Source organism: Perissodus microlepis, chromosome 2, assembly GCF_051167445.1.
Source record: "Perissodus microlepis isolate ML-2025 ecotype Zambia chromosome 2, ASM5116744v1, whole genome shotgun sequence".
Taxonomy (NCBI): domain Eukaryota; kingdom Metazoa; phylum Chordata; class Actinopteri; order Cichliformes; family Cichlidae; genus Perissodus; species Perissodus microlepis.
In genome coordinates, this window is record NC_140462.1 from 8986649 (window position 1) to 9003050 (window position 16402).

The following is a 16402-nucleotide window of genomic DNA, read 5'->3' on the forward strand; positions in this document are numbered from 1 at the left end:
TTAGCTTAAAAACACAGGATACTGCTTTACTTTAGAAGAATTACTAGCTTACAGCACTGAGCTAGCTAACCAGATATATTAGCAGTATAACCTTTGAGGAACTTGAGCAGATGAACAGTTTTGTCAGTTGTGTTGTTTTGACTGTTTGGTCTGTTCTTTTGGATTTTTTTCCATTTCTTAAGAACATGAATGTATTTATTTTTTTAGGCCTGCCACATCTTCTTTTTGTTTGTCTTCTACATGTCCAATTTCCTCAAAATTTTTAAGGCCACAAAGCACCCTATGCTCATTCGAAGTAAAATATAAAGAAATGAGGAGTGGCTCAAGGCTTTCACACAGTACCGGATGATCATGCAACTTCAAAACCTGAAAGCAGGATCACCAGTTTCAAGGTAGGCATGAAAAATTAACCAAACGTTGAACGTACGACTCTATTCATATCTGTGCACAATAGCCTTTTTGTTGACCTCACAAGTTACCAGGTTGCACTACGTAGATACTCGGGCACTTTCAGTAGCTATACTTGTTAAAGTAAACCACAGGCAATATATAAGATAGAAGTAGCGTCTCGTTTTTGCCATCAGAGTCTTGGTGCTTTGAGACAGGACATGATGAGGGAGGGGCAGGTTTAATTGTAAAACTAAGTACACACACACCCTGGATAATCCTTCTTTCTGACTCTAATAACCACCATGAGTTACAAAATGAGCTGCTGGCCATTAGAAGGAATGCAGGTTAAAGGTACTGCTGCGTTGGCTTCTCAGACCCAGAAGCTATATCAATCTCTTAAAGCATTCTTAGAAACAAAATAGCGAGTGTAAGTACTGAAGTACACAATTTGAGTTCCAGCAACTCTGGTTAGGGAGGAAGATCATCATTTGTTAAAAGTTGTAAAACTTTTGAAGAAGGCTCATTATGAAGGAACAGAATTCTTACTCATTTATTTACTTTTTTTATGCACACATACAATCAAGGATTAGATCAGTATCCATTGGCATAATACACTCTACCTACACAACATCAGCTATCCAACACATAATGACGTCAATGGACAAAAAGTTTCACAATGGCAAAACAGATCTAGGCAGTGCTTTCTTCGGTGAAGTCGGCCTCGGTCCTGACACGCCACTTTTACCTGTCACACGAAACGGTGAATTTAAACTTTGCTTGATATTGCATAATTATGATAAGAGTGAAATGACATGCAGTGCTGCTTTCAAAGCGTACTATAAGTATATGTTGCGTCGGTGAAGTATAGTGATAATCCGTTGCTAACTCACAGCACCATCTGGGTACATCCATTTAGAAAACAGCTATTGTGGGCTATTGCACATACAGTATGTGGTGAGTTGATGAACTGAAATGATGTTGCCCCTGAGGTTGCTTTGTTGTCAGTGGTAGTGTTTCCTGCCTCTCAGCTCTGCAAAGCGAGAACAGGGTGTGTGTGTGTGATGTCAGCCCCAGCAGGAGAAACCTGATTTACACATGTGCATATCGTACACAACACTGTGCATACCTCACAAATAAATGACTCACACTGCCTCATACTGTGTGTGCTTGGCTAGTCATCCTGGCAGGAAAGTGGCCACAGTTTTGTTTTGTTTTTTTTCTAGTACAGTATGTGTCTTAGAGGGTGCAGTGTATTGCCTATGCAGTTTAATGCTCTCCACTGATGGTTAAATGATACTACGGCACCATCTCTCACTCTCTCTTGCCTCTCCTCCATACTTATATTTAGAGATGGTACTTCCTCAGAAGCTCTGATTGCCACATGTACTTCCTTTCCGGAAAGTGATCGGGAATCCTAATGCGCTGGAAGTCTTGGATACATTTCTCCAGCTCCTGCTCGGGAGTCATCTTCTCCTTGTTCGCTTTCCTTTTCGCAGCCTCTCGCTCCCGCACTCCAAAGGTTCTCACACGGAGCATGTCAGTCTTGCGGCGCATCTCCGCCTGCTGCAGCATGTGAACCGGCCCTTTAGGCACCGGCCGGTCCAGCGTCTGGATGTTGGAGTGCCGGCTCACAGGCCCACAGATCACGGTTCCTTGAGGGGAACTAGCCTCTGACTGGGTCTCGGAGCAGGACGTGGAGAGGTCGTTGTAGGATGTGCCGCTCTCTCCCTCGCGCTCGCTTTTGTGGCTCTTGCAGCAGCAGTCACAGTGAGAGGACGACCACCGAGAAGGTCCGCCTACAAGACAATGCAAAAAGGTTTGTCAGTGGGGTCCGACCACATGCAGTTTGCAGAAAACCACCGCAAACAGTCTTTACGGAGACAAATCCCCACAGTAATCGACCGAAACAGTTGGAGTGAACAAGCAAATGCTGACAAATGCTTGCACAGCAGTTTCGGTGTCCACACGAGTATCTTTCAATTATTCAAAGAAGGCCACAGCTGTAAGAACATGCGAGGTATTGGCTTTGACATTTAATTGCTGAATTTCAAAGAGCTGGTGGGCTGTGCATATTGCATCCCCTGATAAGGAGAACCTCGGAGCTCAGTGCAGCTCAGTGCGACTCCCTTAAAGACCTTTTCCCAAGGCGAAGCTTGTCTCGGAGCCAAAGCAATCTGCTCTGCTGTTGCAGCTTCTTATTGGAGCTGTAACCCTGGCTGCCAAGGAGGTGGCGCATGATTTTTGTGTTTTCGGATCACTCAGTCAAATAAGTCTGGGATTATGTTTTACACCTCTGGGGGAGCCACCGGGCCAGGAAAATGTAGGCAAACAAAGCACAATTTATCTCAGCTGGTGTTAGAGTCAGGTCAGTGCATGTTGCAGGATGGGTGGATGTATGTAGACCTCTGATGTGCTGCAATCTCTTATCATGAATTTTGGGAACAGTGACTCACGCTCTGCAGCGAGCAGCAAACAGGTACAAACTAAAGATTTTTTTTTGTAGTCTTTTGTTTTTCTGCCCGTACCTTCTTCTTGTCTCATCTCGCATCCTCCTACACGGCTAATTATGGACTGTACAGTACTGCCCGCTGGCTTGTGAAGTGTTCAAGTAAAGGCAGCAAACACTGTAGCTGTCTTTCATTTCCAAAAATAGCCACAGTATGTCTCATTTAGGTTGAAATGCGTAAACACCAGCATATAAGGAATAAACTCGTGGACACAGAAACATGTTAATGGCTTTCCCCCCAGTGTTATCATGCAGACCACATAGCAGTGATATCTCAGAGGGAGCAATAATTTGTCTATTACTCCCTCCAGTGCACGCGCCAATTTAAACTGAGCATAGTTCAAGGGGGATTTTAACCTCTCTGCGCAGACAGTAATAATGACCTTATCTGTAGCATGATGATTGCATTGCGCTGATAGTGAGAGAGTCACTAACAGCTTTTTAATGGCTAATCCATGAGTAAAGAGGCCAATCAGCATGCCAATCCCACCCCTCCCCTTTCCACAAAATGAATCCCACTGAATCCGGCAGACAAACAGCACCAGGCAAATGGATGCAGGCTCTTTAGCAAGGAGGATCAAGAGGAGGAGGCTGAGCATTGTTTCGAAATGGATGGATGCTGTAGTCCAGAGGGGGAAACCCGTTTAGGAAACTAGCCAACACCCAATAATAGCAGCATGAAATTTCTGAGCCCATGCAGGGGAATGGATTGTATCAAAGCCGCCGATGAGGTTGAGAAGCACCTGTTTTTGCCTTTTTAGTTTTGTTTTCCATAACAATTCATGTTGCTGGAGCATGGACACGGAAATGGGCTCTTGCCACGCGGCCAGTAACACAAAGACAAATCTGAGCGTTTGGGGAGAAGTTGTGAGGTTCTTATATCTGCTGTCAGAGCCTAGTCAGTAAACAACTAAGAGACTTTCAGGAAACACAGGTGCATTTAACCAACTGGGTGGGTGTGATACACTCTGGTATCTTTTCAGGGAAGACATTGATTGTAATGTGTTTTTTGTTTTTTTCTCAGATCTATACACCCCGTCTAAGAGCTCATATTCCAACCACATTAACTGACTAGGGCTGGTCCTCAGACTTGGGCTGTGCCTGCACTTCTCATAAATAACACAGAGAGAGGGAGTCGAGCTCTGCACAGAGCACGGGGCGCGAGCAGGCCTGTCACACCGGGTATCCTCTCCACCTCTGAGGAGAGCGGGAACGCTTGTCCCCGTGCCTGCAGAGGCCAGGTTTACACAGTTCCGGCGAACTGTGCATTCGCTTATAGGTGTTTAAAGGTTTTAAATGGCAGAAAAGTAGGACATGACTGAAGGCACAGCGATCTGACAAACTCAAATGCAAAATGTCAGAGGAATTCTTGCCAGACGCTGGGGGGAGGAGGAGAGATTGGTTTTAACTGTTCTCCTAAACTGAGTCATCAGAGGTGTCTGATGATGACAGCTTTAAAGGCAGAGCAGCGCCGTGCTCCAGTCATGCAATCTGAAAGAGACTCTGCACAATCATGTGGTGAAAGTTGAGAGGCAAAAGACTTTTTTTTTAAAAAAGGCAACAAGAAAGAGTCATCGCTCAGCAGTTTCACATTGTTATAGTACAAATCCACAAGGCCAGAATGCAATTTATGTCCCGTTCAGATGTGAGTGACCCAGATCTGCTTTTTAAATGTGAATATGGTGTGAACTGTGCCCTCAATCTACACGGATGAAAGTTTGGAACACACACACACAAAGACCATTTCGCATCAAAGCTGTTGGAGTCAGGCACAAAGATACTTTAAAAATTCTGAAATAAACATGTCTGCTTCTGTTTGCTTTCATTACTGTCTGTTATTTGTGCAAACACAAGAGAAGCCTGTGAGACCTGAGAGTATGAAGCTTCAGTTGCTGTGTTTTCTCTTATGAAATAATATTTTCAGGCCAAGACTTTGGGCGTGAAGCAAAACAAAAAAAAAAAAAAGAAGAAAAAATTTAGAAAATTGGCCCGTTTATTAACTTGGTGTTGGAGGAGGAATATGTATATTCATGCGTCATGCAGCTATTCAGAGAGTAAGCTCATACAACTTTCTCATCTTATATTTTTCAACCTCTATATCCAGTTACACAAATATGTGTATATATATATATATATCTTCCTGCCTCGGGAAGAGTGTAGTTTACATGCTTGTTAGCTCACAATTTAGGTCAGCATGTCCTTGGAGCAGAAAAATAAAGAATTGTCTTGCAAAGGCAGCGGTTGTCCTTACACGGAGAGGGTAATCCATTTCACCAAGATAGTCTTATTTGCCGCAGAAGTATCACTTCAGCAGTTTGTGTCAAACCTCCTGCCGTGTATAATAAAGTCTGTAATATTTGCATACATTTGAATTTGTCAATATTAATTACCTCCATGCAGCCACCCTAATGTACTGAAACAACCATTATTAGCAGCAGTGATGAGAAAGAGCTGGGAAGTTGGGGTAACCCGTCCCAAAAAAGCACTATGTGACCTAATTCAAGGACACAAAGCATGGCTTGTTGTTTTTCATTGCTCTGGCTCAAATTATCTCCCTTCCATGAGGACAGTGACAGCATGACTGGCTGATCGTTAATGACAAGCGGGTGCTCTCCCCTCCCGAGTCAGAGGGTGGCTGTCCGCTGAGTGTCTCCCTGACAGGGAGATGAACAAGCATAGCAGGCAGATTGAAATGTCTATATCAGCCTCTCCCTGTAGGCCTGTCCTCTGACCCAGAGCCACACCCCTCTTCTGCACAAGCACTGATGAAGCGAGATGAAGGGAGGACGTGTCCCGAGTAGTTTGCAGTGCTCTATTCATCCCTTAAATGATGCCTCAGGAGAACGTGGGGGGTAGGGGTTTGTGGTCCCTCTCCCTGTCAGGTTGGTTTTAGTCAAAGAGGGAAATCTAAGAAAGTACACTGAACATTGAGACTGTGCATACTTTATAAACTACATTCACTGGCCACTTTATTAGGTACACCTGTTCAACTGTTTATTACCTCCAATATCAAATTAGGCAATCACATGTCAGCAGCTAGGTGTATTTAGACATGTAGACACCGTCTACATGGCATGGCAGCAGATTGGTTATAGCAGCAGAAGACCATAGCAAGTGCAAGTGTCATCAGCTAAGAACAGGAAGCTGAGGCTACAGTTCAAACGGGCTCATAGAATTGGAACAATTGTAAATGCTGTTAAAATGTTCTGTGTAGATTTCATGATGTAGATGACTGATTTATAATAAGTTACATAATTTCATGAATATATATAGTTTGTGTTGAGATGTCTTTATTTGAAATGTACATGTGTAAAGTGTAAGAGCTAGTGTCTCGTGAGAATACCCTTAACGAGAGTACACGAGACTTTGCATGGACTGTTAGGGAGCAGATGTCTCTCATGAAGCGATTTTAAGCTAAAAGTTTGCTAAAAGAAAAAGCAACAGAAGGACTTAAGGACCTCTTTTCAGAACAAGCAGCCAACGAGGTATTTGTCATTTGAGAAATGTTTTTATTTGTGTTTGGACTTAATATGTGTACTGTAAAGTTGCTAATTGGTTTGTACTGTTCGCTCGTGACCAGTTCTCACGGCGTATTGGCGTAATGGCGTATCGGCGTGATGGTGAAGCCGAGGAGAGAAGGCCCAAGTAATAAACGCCCGTTTCAAAGAACCAACCTGTGTCTGTGTTGTCGTGAAGAGAGCTACAATGGGACTTTTTGGAACTCTTTTGGTCGCTTAGTTCCACATGAGCATTGAGTATACAGGGTCTTACTCGATATAGTAACAATTTGTGCATATTTGTACGTATTTTTGTACACTATTATACCTATTTCATCTTATTTTTTTATAATATGTTTCTAATTCACTTTTTCTTCCTGACCCTTGTGCTGCTGTAACAAGATTAAATAAAGTCTTTAAAATGTCTTTAAAAAAAGACAGCCTAAAGTATTGTTGCTGACCATGTCCATCACTTTATGACTACAGTGTACCCATCCATGATGGCTGCTTGCAGCAGGATTTTCATGTCACAAAACTCAAATAATCTCAAACTGCTTCCTTGAACTTGACAAAGGGTTCACTGTACTCAAATGACTTCCACAGTCACCAGATCTCAGTCTATGGCATGAAAAATTAAGGAAGTTCTAAAGGCAAAAGTTCAACCTAATGAACTGGTTGGTGACTGCAGAATGCCACACACCTTCAAAAAACCTAAAACATGCCAGTGACTAATATACAAAGGTCTCCTTCTGCACACCAACACAGGGGATCCCCTTTTCTTCAGAAAACACTCAGTCCTGCCCATAATGTGAAGACTTTCACACCCGAGCAGCCATTAAGTATCTCTGGAGGGATCGTAAAGGTGTTAAATGTCAGACAGAAAGAGCTGTTATACCTGCTCTCCAGCAGATTCAAAGAGCAGAAATAGCAGAAGCAGAGACTAAAATAATAACTTCTGTGTAAGTGCTGCCTGCACAATTCCATTAAGGGGGGAGAGTCTTCAGAGAAATATGAGAAAAGGGTTAGATACAATCATAAAACCTCCGTAGCTGATTAACGGTTAACGATTATGTCTGAATCTTAGGCAGTGTGCACAAAATGTTTCAGAACAACAATCTATTTTATTGGATGAAGTCAGCTAAAAAAGTTGTGTTTCAGTTTGCTGATATAGACTGTAGGGTCTATACAGAGGGAATTTGGGATTTTATTACTCAATAAAACAGAAAAGAAACTCTCAACAGCTAGAAAAAAAATAGATTTTCACCATCTTTTTTGGAACAAAATGTTCTATAAATCAGGCTATGAATGATGTATGACCTTTGGAATAAAGATGGGAATAAAACTGGAAAGGTTTCTTTCTGGCTCAGAGTATGAGAATGAACTTTTTTCCAAGTAAACAGCATTTAAAGTTATGCACTGTAGAATTTCACACACTTTATGGCAATTTTTCTAACTAATACATGTAGATATCACCACGAAACCTCCCAGCAGTTATTAAGAATGTGATTATTTGCATATATGTTCGGTAAAAAAGTGATGCGAAGACCTAAATATGTACTCAAATCTTTTTTCAGTTTCTCTGAAGTAAAACATGGTAAGTAGCAACAAAGTTTAATATCTGAAGCTTGACCAGTCTTTTCATTTCAGTGTGCAACTTGCTTAAGACTGATTAAAATCCATCATCAATGACAATCTATATTGCATTATTAGTTTGTCACACACTTGTGCTACAGTATACTTAAACCAGAGGACAATCAGTATGCACAGACAGTCTTAAACTTGAACAATTCCAGCTTTCATGTTGGGTTCTAGCTCTTTGTGTTGTAGGAAAATTAGGTTAAAACTGGGTAGAAATCAGAAAAGCTTGTAGAAGGTCAAACATTTAGAAACCATGCGGCAGGGCTGCAAAACAGGCCACAACATAATCTTTCAAAGAACGATTGATTTCAAAGACTCGATTTTCCCTTTGAGATGTTTAATAAACTCATACTTTACTCCCAGGGTGGAGCAGATTGCCTGCATGAGCTGATGTCACGCACAAAGTTCGGTTACCTTTGGGAGATGGAAAAAAATGGCACATGCACACAAACCTCGCCTTGCTTCCAACAATTTTTCCGCCCAGGTGCTCTTTAAGACGTGTATGAGTTATTCATGGGAACACCATCCATCTCTTGTAGGCGCTGCCAATCCATCCAGACTCCAACCAGGCTCCGTGGGAGCTCAGGGACGGTCCAATCTCTGCCTCCATTACGCCCAAGCAATTGATTACTTTCACTGTCTCTCCCTGCCGATTTGTGGCCATTGTTCAGGAGCCATTATGGGCAAACATCATCTCTTTCACAGCTTAAATGAAGACTGCACAGTTATATTAACAGACTAGAGGAAGTACAATCATCCTCCATCTTTACTGTACAAATCTCCCATTTTTGACAAGGCTCTCTGCGCCGCTCTTTCAAAGTGGGAAAGATGAGCATGTCTCTGGTTTCGCCGATGAGCAGGCTAGGGTGATATTTAGTCCAAGATGACAGCTAGTTTTCATTTATGAATTGCCTGAAAGTTCTCCTATGGTGTAATGGTGCCTAGAGTGTCTCTTTAAATAGGGAGTTTGTTTTTTTTCTTCCTCGGTGGATGACGGCAGTTGAGGAAATATTTTGGGATCACAGATTGCTTTTTAATTAGCAGCAGCACTCCCCTCCTTCCCCAGAGATAATTAGCAGTGAGGGGACTGGTCCCAAATGCCAGCTGGGAGGTTAGAGTTTTTAATCACTACAACGATAATGTTGTCACTACCAATGGAAAACAGCAAACATGTCTATCATGCTAAACAACCTACGTCTCTGCCTGGGATGTCACTTGACAGAATCGCTTATATAAGGCCATTTCTGCAAGTCAAAGGGAGGGGGGTGAAAAGTGTGTAATGATATAATTAAAATGCTCAAAGTAGGTTAATATTTTGATGTACTGAGTCAAATTTCTCTGCACAGGGTGTAATTGAAAATGTCAGCATATGACGACGTCCACATTTAAATTCCTCACTCAAAAATTTATGATCTTTCCCATTTTTTCTGTTTTTTCGCTTCTCATTTTGATTAAGTAAGCTATAATTTTGACTTTTATCAAATATTTTACTTATGATTTAATCATTTTTAGCTTTTAAATTGTGCAGTTTTGACTTGGGATTTTAAATAATTGATATTTTTCATCTCATGATGACTTTTTATGTATGACTTCAATCACCTTACTGTCTTGCTATTACGACTAACTTGCAAAGCAAGATCCCGGTTGACCGGATGAGCCTCTAAAAGCAAAGTACTGATCCCAGTCCTGTTCGCTCTGTGTGTTCATTAGCAGTTTCAGTTGTTTATTCAAAAGGTGTCCAAGTCATGCTTGGTTAAATGTGAATCACTCATCATGGCTGCAGCCTCCTGAGGAGATTGCCCTTTTAGATGAAAATATAATTTGTTTTAGTCTGAGGAGAAGCTGGCAGCATATTCTACAGCGCAGGTGAGGATGACAATAACTGAAATAAGAGTGTCTTAACATGATGAGAGGAAAAAGTCCCCTGACTGTTAACAGAAAAGATTATGAATATGTGGAGTCCACACTAATGCTGCCAGACAGTGGAGCCAGAAAACAACTGACGCATTTAACAAGAAGAGCAACACGGATGATGCTAAGAAACTGACAGGCTGGAAGGAAGTCCTCCGTTTTTTTTTCTTCCATTTTCTTTTTTTTCTTACCGCGCTGGATTGCTCTTCTTAGAGACTCAACAAACCCATCCTCCCTCTGACCATTTTTTCCCCTCTATGTGAGTCTCTGTTAGAAGGATGAGAGGGTATATAAAAAGAGAGCAGTAAAATGTTCAGCTGAAAACAACAAACAACAATAAAGCACATCTGTTTTCTGCCATCCCCGAAGGTGCACTTGTCTACATGCATTCTTAGCTTAGGACTACCTGCCCTAGGCCAGCCAGCGTCCCACATTCAGAATCAGGTTACAGTATTAGTTTTGAGAGTGGATGCAGGCCGCTGTGCTGCTGTGAAGAAAGGCCTGTCCCGCCTGTCTACCTTTGATGTGCCTATACATCACCCGGATCAGGCCTTTGTCTCCTCATGCTTGTATTAAATGCATATCTATCTATCTATCTATCTATCTATCTATCTATCTATCTATCTATCTATCTATCTATCTATCTATCTATCTATCTATCTATCTATCTATCTATGTCTGTGCTATCCCCTCGTCTACCCAGCCTGTCTCTCCCTCTGCTTCCATGTTTTACCACCCCCTTTTTTTCTTTTTTTCCCCCCTTCCCTGCTCCCACGGCCTCAATGAACTTCCCTGTCTGATCCTTACTTTAATCTATTTTTGCTCCCGCTGCCTCTCTCTTCTTTCTGCCTCAGTTCTTTCTCCCCATGGCCAGGTCTCATGCAACTTTTACTCCCTCATCCCTCCCGCTCGGCAGCTCTCTCCTCCATCTGCCAGCCTCCCCTTTCTTCCCTTCGCTTCAGCTTGCCTTCTTACATTGTGCCTCTCTTTTCCCGTTTTTGCTCTTCGCTCTTATTTTCTCCTGTCTCTTCCCACCTTCTCTCCACCTCCTGCTGTCCCATGACCCAGAACAGTGTTTCTTAATGGGGAATGGGGTGAACACCTACACCATATGTTGTTGTGCTCCAGAATGTTGAATGACTCAGGAAAACCCTGCTAGCTGCCTGGTTGGATGTTTTCTCAGGTCAAGGCAGAGCCCTCTGTGATAATTACCTCATATTAACAAAGCTATTGGTAAATCATTACCAAACCATATGTCATGTCTTCCTCAGTCCACCCTGCACCTTCAACTCTGACCCACCAACTGGATTTAATTCAGCTCTTCTAAGGGGAGCCGTTCAGAATAATGAACAAAGTGCTTTTTAATTGGCCATATGCTCCAACTCCTCCCTCCGCAACGGGACAAGCCATATTTGCAGCTAATTAGGTTATTTGCTGATGAACAAACTTTGTCTCCAAATAAAAAAAGAAAAAAAGAAAAGAAAAGACAAGCTGATTCAAGAGAAGCGGCAGTAGCAGCATCCATGTGATTTTCCCCCCTGCCCGCTGGTGCTATATTATTCATCGCCCAGCGGCTGGCAAAAATGTGAGCAATAAGACATGTTTACGCATGACGCATGTGTACTTTAAGTGTAGCAGCATTGTGACTCAACTCCTCCGAGGGCCGTAGGCAGGTTTGCCTCTTATCTCGAACCCAGAACACATGTTTTAAGTCAGTCACTGTAAGGGATGCAAATATTTAAAAGGATAATGCTGCAATCCGACCGTGCCTCCTGGCGGTGTGAGCAACCCTTGTAAATCTTCAAATCACACTGACTGTCGAGTGGCAAACTAGCAGGATGGTCTTTTCATGTGAAAACACCCTTCCTGATAGGCATTACATGTGGATGTGGATTTATTAGAGGGGGCGAGAGGGGAGGGCATTAGTTCCTGTTTAATCGTTTGTTTTCTTTATTTTTAATTCGTATTTGGGGTTGTTTGTGTTTTACTTTGGTGATGGTTGCCTTATGATTACTCCTGAAGGTCAGAAAGCCTCCAGCTCAGCTTGTTAGCACTTCTAAGAGAACAGAGTGGGAATAAATCTTCACTCACGGTAGAAGATGTACTGTGCGTAATTGGACCAGACCCTGTCATCCGGGTAATGAGCGATCGGGGACGTGGTCAGGGACGAATTGCAGGCCACAATATGAAAGCCGCTCTCTGACAGCATGTCAAACGCCCTCTCCAGGTGTCTGAACTTGAGGTAAAATCTGCAGGTGTATCGGTCCGGAGGTCTGTCCGTGTCCCTGTTCTCATTCAGGGCGTCTCCAAACACTTCTTTCGCCAAGCCAATTCTGCTGCTAATGAAGATTCTCGGTAACTTTCTGGCCTTGGCATCACTTTGATTTTCTCTGCCTCCCGCTGCGCAAACGCCTTTAAGGGCGACCGTGATGTAGCCGTACCTCCTGTCAAAGGAGTAAGAGGGATAATACCTCTGGTCGCTGCCCTGCGACGCATCATCCAAATCGCTGTAGTACAAGTCGTCTGCGAATAGTTTTGACTCCTCGGATGACAAAAGTTTGACTAAATCTGGCAGCTGAAAGTATTCCGCCTCCCTTTTCAACCTTCCTCTTTCAGGAAAGTGATCAGGGAGGACGACTTGCTTGTCTCTAAGGTAATCCAGGATATACCGAAACAGAAACCCATCTCTGTCTATAAAATAGCGTCCTCTGAGGTCCCGGGACAAGTCATTCGAGGACCCCTTCTTGTTAGAGAACAGCTTCCCAAGTAGAGAATTTGGAAAGCTTGCCAGTGTACCATAACGAGTGTAATACACCTGCCCACCCACGTTTAGCTCAATCACATCCGATGGAGGGTTTTGCACCGAGCCTTGCTCCTTTGTGGGTTGCGTTTTGCAGTTTTCGCTCAGTGCCATTTTTGTCCGATCCTGGAAGAAATCCGAGTCTCGATCACGGAGAGCAAACGTCCCAGAAGTTCAGGGTGTAGGGTGTAGCTGCATACGGTGCCGATGCGCTCAGAGCTAACACACAATCTCGATGCAAGCTGCAGCACTCGCATCCAGTATCTCATGACAGAACAATCCCAAGGTGTGTCTACAGTACATCCTTTAACCCCGTGCGTAAACGTGCCTACCCACCACGATGCATCCTTTTCTTTTTTCTTTTGAATGGAATCGATTATCCTAACCAGCGTCGAGTTACACGCATCCACTCCGTTGATTTGCTAGTTTGATTCCAGATAAATGTAATATACTCACTTCACTCAGAAATTTCACAGCACAAAAAAGTAAATACATCTCCGCTCAAGTTTCAGTGGAGAGCGTCACTGGTTTGCGTTTGTCCCCCAGTTCAGCCAGATAAACTCAAATAAAGAATAAAAAAAAACCAAATGTGCATGCACCTCATCGCTCTGCTGCCACGCTCCCGGCTTCTGAGATACTGAAACGCGCGAGGAGGTTTCTCGCACAGATGAGGAGAATGGGATCCGGATTCCTGCGCGCATCCATCTCTCCAAACTGCTGAGTGCGGAAATGTTTGGACCGGCGGCAGGCTCAAGATAACGTGCTCCAAGCTGTGCAAGAGAGAGAGAGAATGGGAAAAAATCGTCCCGTGTAGTAATGCCTTACATCATCTTAAAGGAAAATGACATTTTCAGCTGATGAACGCAAAGCGGGATGATTGGAGAGAGAGAGAGAGAGAGAGAGAGAGAGAGGTGGGGGGGATCTGTGCAATTTTTCATGAAATTCTGATCCGGCCACGGGCGACGTGCAGCTGGCGATGAGGTGTGACGCAATTTTAACATCACAGATTAATCCCCTCTTTCGTGTCTTCTGCTGGAGCGACCCCCCCCCCGTCCAGTCCAGCCCCCCGTCCAGTCTCACTTTACATTTAACACTTTTAGCTGACGTGCTTATCCCGTGAGATGGATGAGGTGGGGTAAGGTGTCGCCGTGTCACTTGAAAGCTCGTCGGGTGTGACAGCTGCGCGTGATCTACACTCTTAACTACACCCCTGTCCGGTGTTACGCTTGAAAACTCGAGCTGAGTGAGCAATAATTAGAATCTGAGCGGCACTCTGACTGAACCTTTGAGCACCAGGGTCAGACATCACGGTGAAACTGATCTCTTTACTAAAGAAACTAATTAAAAAAATTTAAGAAATGCATTAATGAACACTTTTACTTTTTTCTGCACGTGTTATAATGGTAATTGAACATGTATATCATAACGAAGTCTCCGTTTAGTGCGCTCTCCCTGCGGTTTATAGAGTTGGAGCCCTCATTACTGAGTCATTTTATTCTGGATTATATAGCAGCAGAGGGGGGCTGAGGTTTTGGGCACGTGTGATAGTGCTGAAGGCCTGCTCAGTGAATTTGCCGTAGAGTCATCAGCGTACACTGCGCTGAAGCCAAGTTTTCTTGGGGTGGAAAATCGAGTTTGGATGATGTGAGGTGCAAAGCAGAGGTGAAGGATTGACAGCGCATGTCATCATCTGCATGTGCATTTCTATGTAGGTCACAAGCTCCTGTTGTATATATTGTGCATAATATAAGATGTGTGTAGGAGAAATTATTTAAATGGGGAGAGAGGGCCATTCAAGGGTTCACAATCACCCGAATCTGTGGGACCAAGTTGAAACTTACCTGCCTGTTTGCGCTGTGCGTGAAAAATCCCATAAATCTTGCTGCCCACATCACACGGAGCCCCCAGCCACGTTTCACACTGTTTTGTGTCTCGTGTTTGCTTTTCATGTTGTTTTGGTTTTGGATCCACGATGTAATAAAGCCTCGGCTTTTATTGCTGCAGTGCTGAGAGAACGCGTTGGTGATGGGAGAGCACCCTTGACTCGTGGTTGTGAGGAGGCAGCGGTCACGCTTTACCCTGTTAATTCGGAGTATATTGTGCTGGAGAGGGGTTGCTAAGCAGCCGCAGGGGACTGAGTGGGATTCAAACAGTGGGGATTTAGAGCTACAGTGAGCATACTGATCTCCTTTTCTGTCATGTGAGGGCTTTGCTGCTTACATTTGAAATTATATCCTGATGTTTTGAGGCTTGTGCGCCCTCAACACTGAAGCGCACGCCACTATAGATAAGGAATAGCATCATAAGGTGTTGTTTACTGTATAAGGCAGGTTGTTTGCAGTTCCACATGTGCAGATAGGGCGATGTTTGACTTGTATAACAGAACGACTTGGAGTTAATTCCCTAAAATGTACTTGGGGATGACTCTCCTCCTGTGTGTGCTATAGATCCTATTTCTTATTCATCTCACTCATCCTCCCATTAAAGCCAATTTCCCTGCCTCCTGTCTTCACTTTATTTCCTGTTCGTGCAGAGCTCCCAGGTTAGATTCTATCTTTTGAAAGGGATTGAATTTCATGCAACTTCAGCATGAATAATGTAAGACAATATGTCTCTCAGCTGAGCGTGAAGTAGAAATCTGTATGAGCTGTAACATTAAATTCTCAGCTGTGGGCTTTGGAAGCTCGTGCATTGTAATCTGTGGTGTGGGCTGATTGGACAAATGATTTTTTGAAGCAGGTCAGCTCGCACTGCATGCACAAAATATCTCTTTTAAATTATTTAAAACTCGTTTGTAAATCTGAATACACACGTATGCTCGGTGATGAATGTCCCCGTTCACTCGTTAAACGCTGCTCTTTTACTGTGCAAATTTACTGACAGGCATTGAATTTATGCACTCTTGTGCAGCCTTTAGAGGGAAAAATAATATAGGACTGATCCTCTCTGCAGAATTATTGTCCCCATGCACAAACAACCTGCCTCACACGATTTCCTCTTCTCCCGACCACTTTTCATCCACTTGTATTTCCACATAAAAAGGCAGAAGTGTGAACCGGCTTTTTTTTTTGAGGGCCAATATGTGTTTTGCAGCTTTTTGCACAAGCAGTGTAGCAACTGTCTTTTAGTTTTTTGGTAACTATCTTTTTCTTGCTTCATAATAAATTTCAACATGAATATTTTGATTGATGACGCCCATTAATAACAGCTTAACTATTAGCCTACCTAATAAAAACTAACACGCACAGTTCCCTTTTTAGCCCCTAGAGGGCGGTAAACAAATTAAACCAGGAAATTGCATCTCTAGATATGAGTTATTCGTTTATTTAACTACTAAGCCCAAGCATTCCAGCATAATTATAACAATCTGACGTTAGGTGTAACTTATATTGGATCAGGTTCAATCATTTGGACAAATAAAACATGGGTTCAATTTAAAAAACAAAAAGGTGAACAGATATTGCAGTAGTACACTAATAAACACAGTGTTTCATCATACCTGAGTTTACACACCAGTAAACACTCTTTAAATCTTTAAAACTGAGAGGAGATGTTCTTGCAACCACGAATACCACCCTCCACCAAAAACCCACCCACACAAACACACGCAAAACATAATTAACTGTACAAGAAAGCAGAACTTTGCTGTAACTGTGGCAC

At 43.1% G+C, this 16402-nt stretch overlaps 1 protein-coding gene across 1 annotated transcript; it reads right to left on the reverse strand.

The window, feature by feature from the left end:
* Positions 1 to 913: 913 nt before the first annotated feature.
* On the reverse strand, positions 914 to 14672 carry kctd16a (potassium channel tetramerization domain containing 16a). The gene is made up of 3 exons (XM_084943951.1): positions 14584 to 14672; positions 12034 to 13512; positions 914 to 2186 (listed from the first exon to the last, which is right to left on the reverse strand). Exons 2-3 carry the CDS (start codon positions 12854 to 12856, stop codon positions 1735 to 1737), a joined length of 1275 nt encoding a protein of 424 aa, XP_084800077.1. The 5' UTR covers positions 12857 to 13512; positions 14584 to 14672; the 3' UTR covers positions 914 to 1734.
* Positions 14673 to 16402: the final 1730 nt, after the last annotated feature.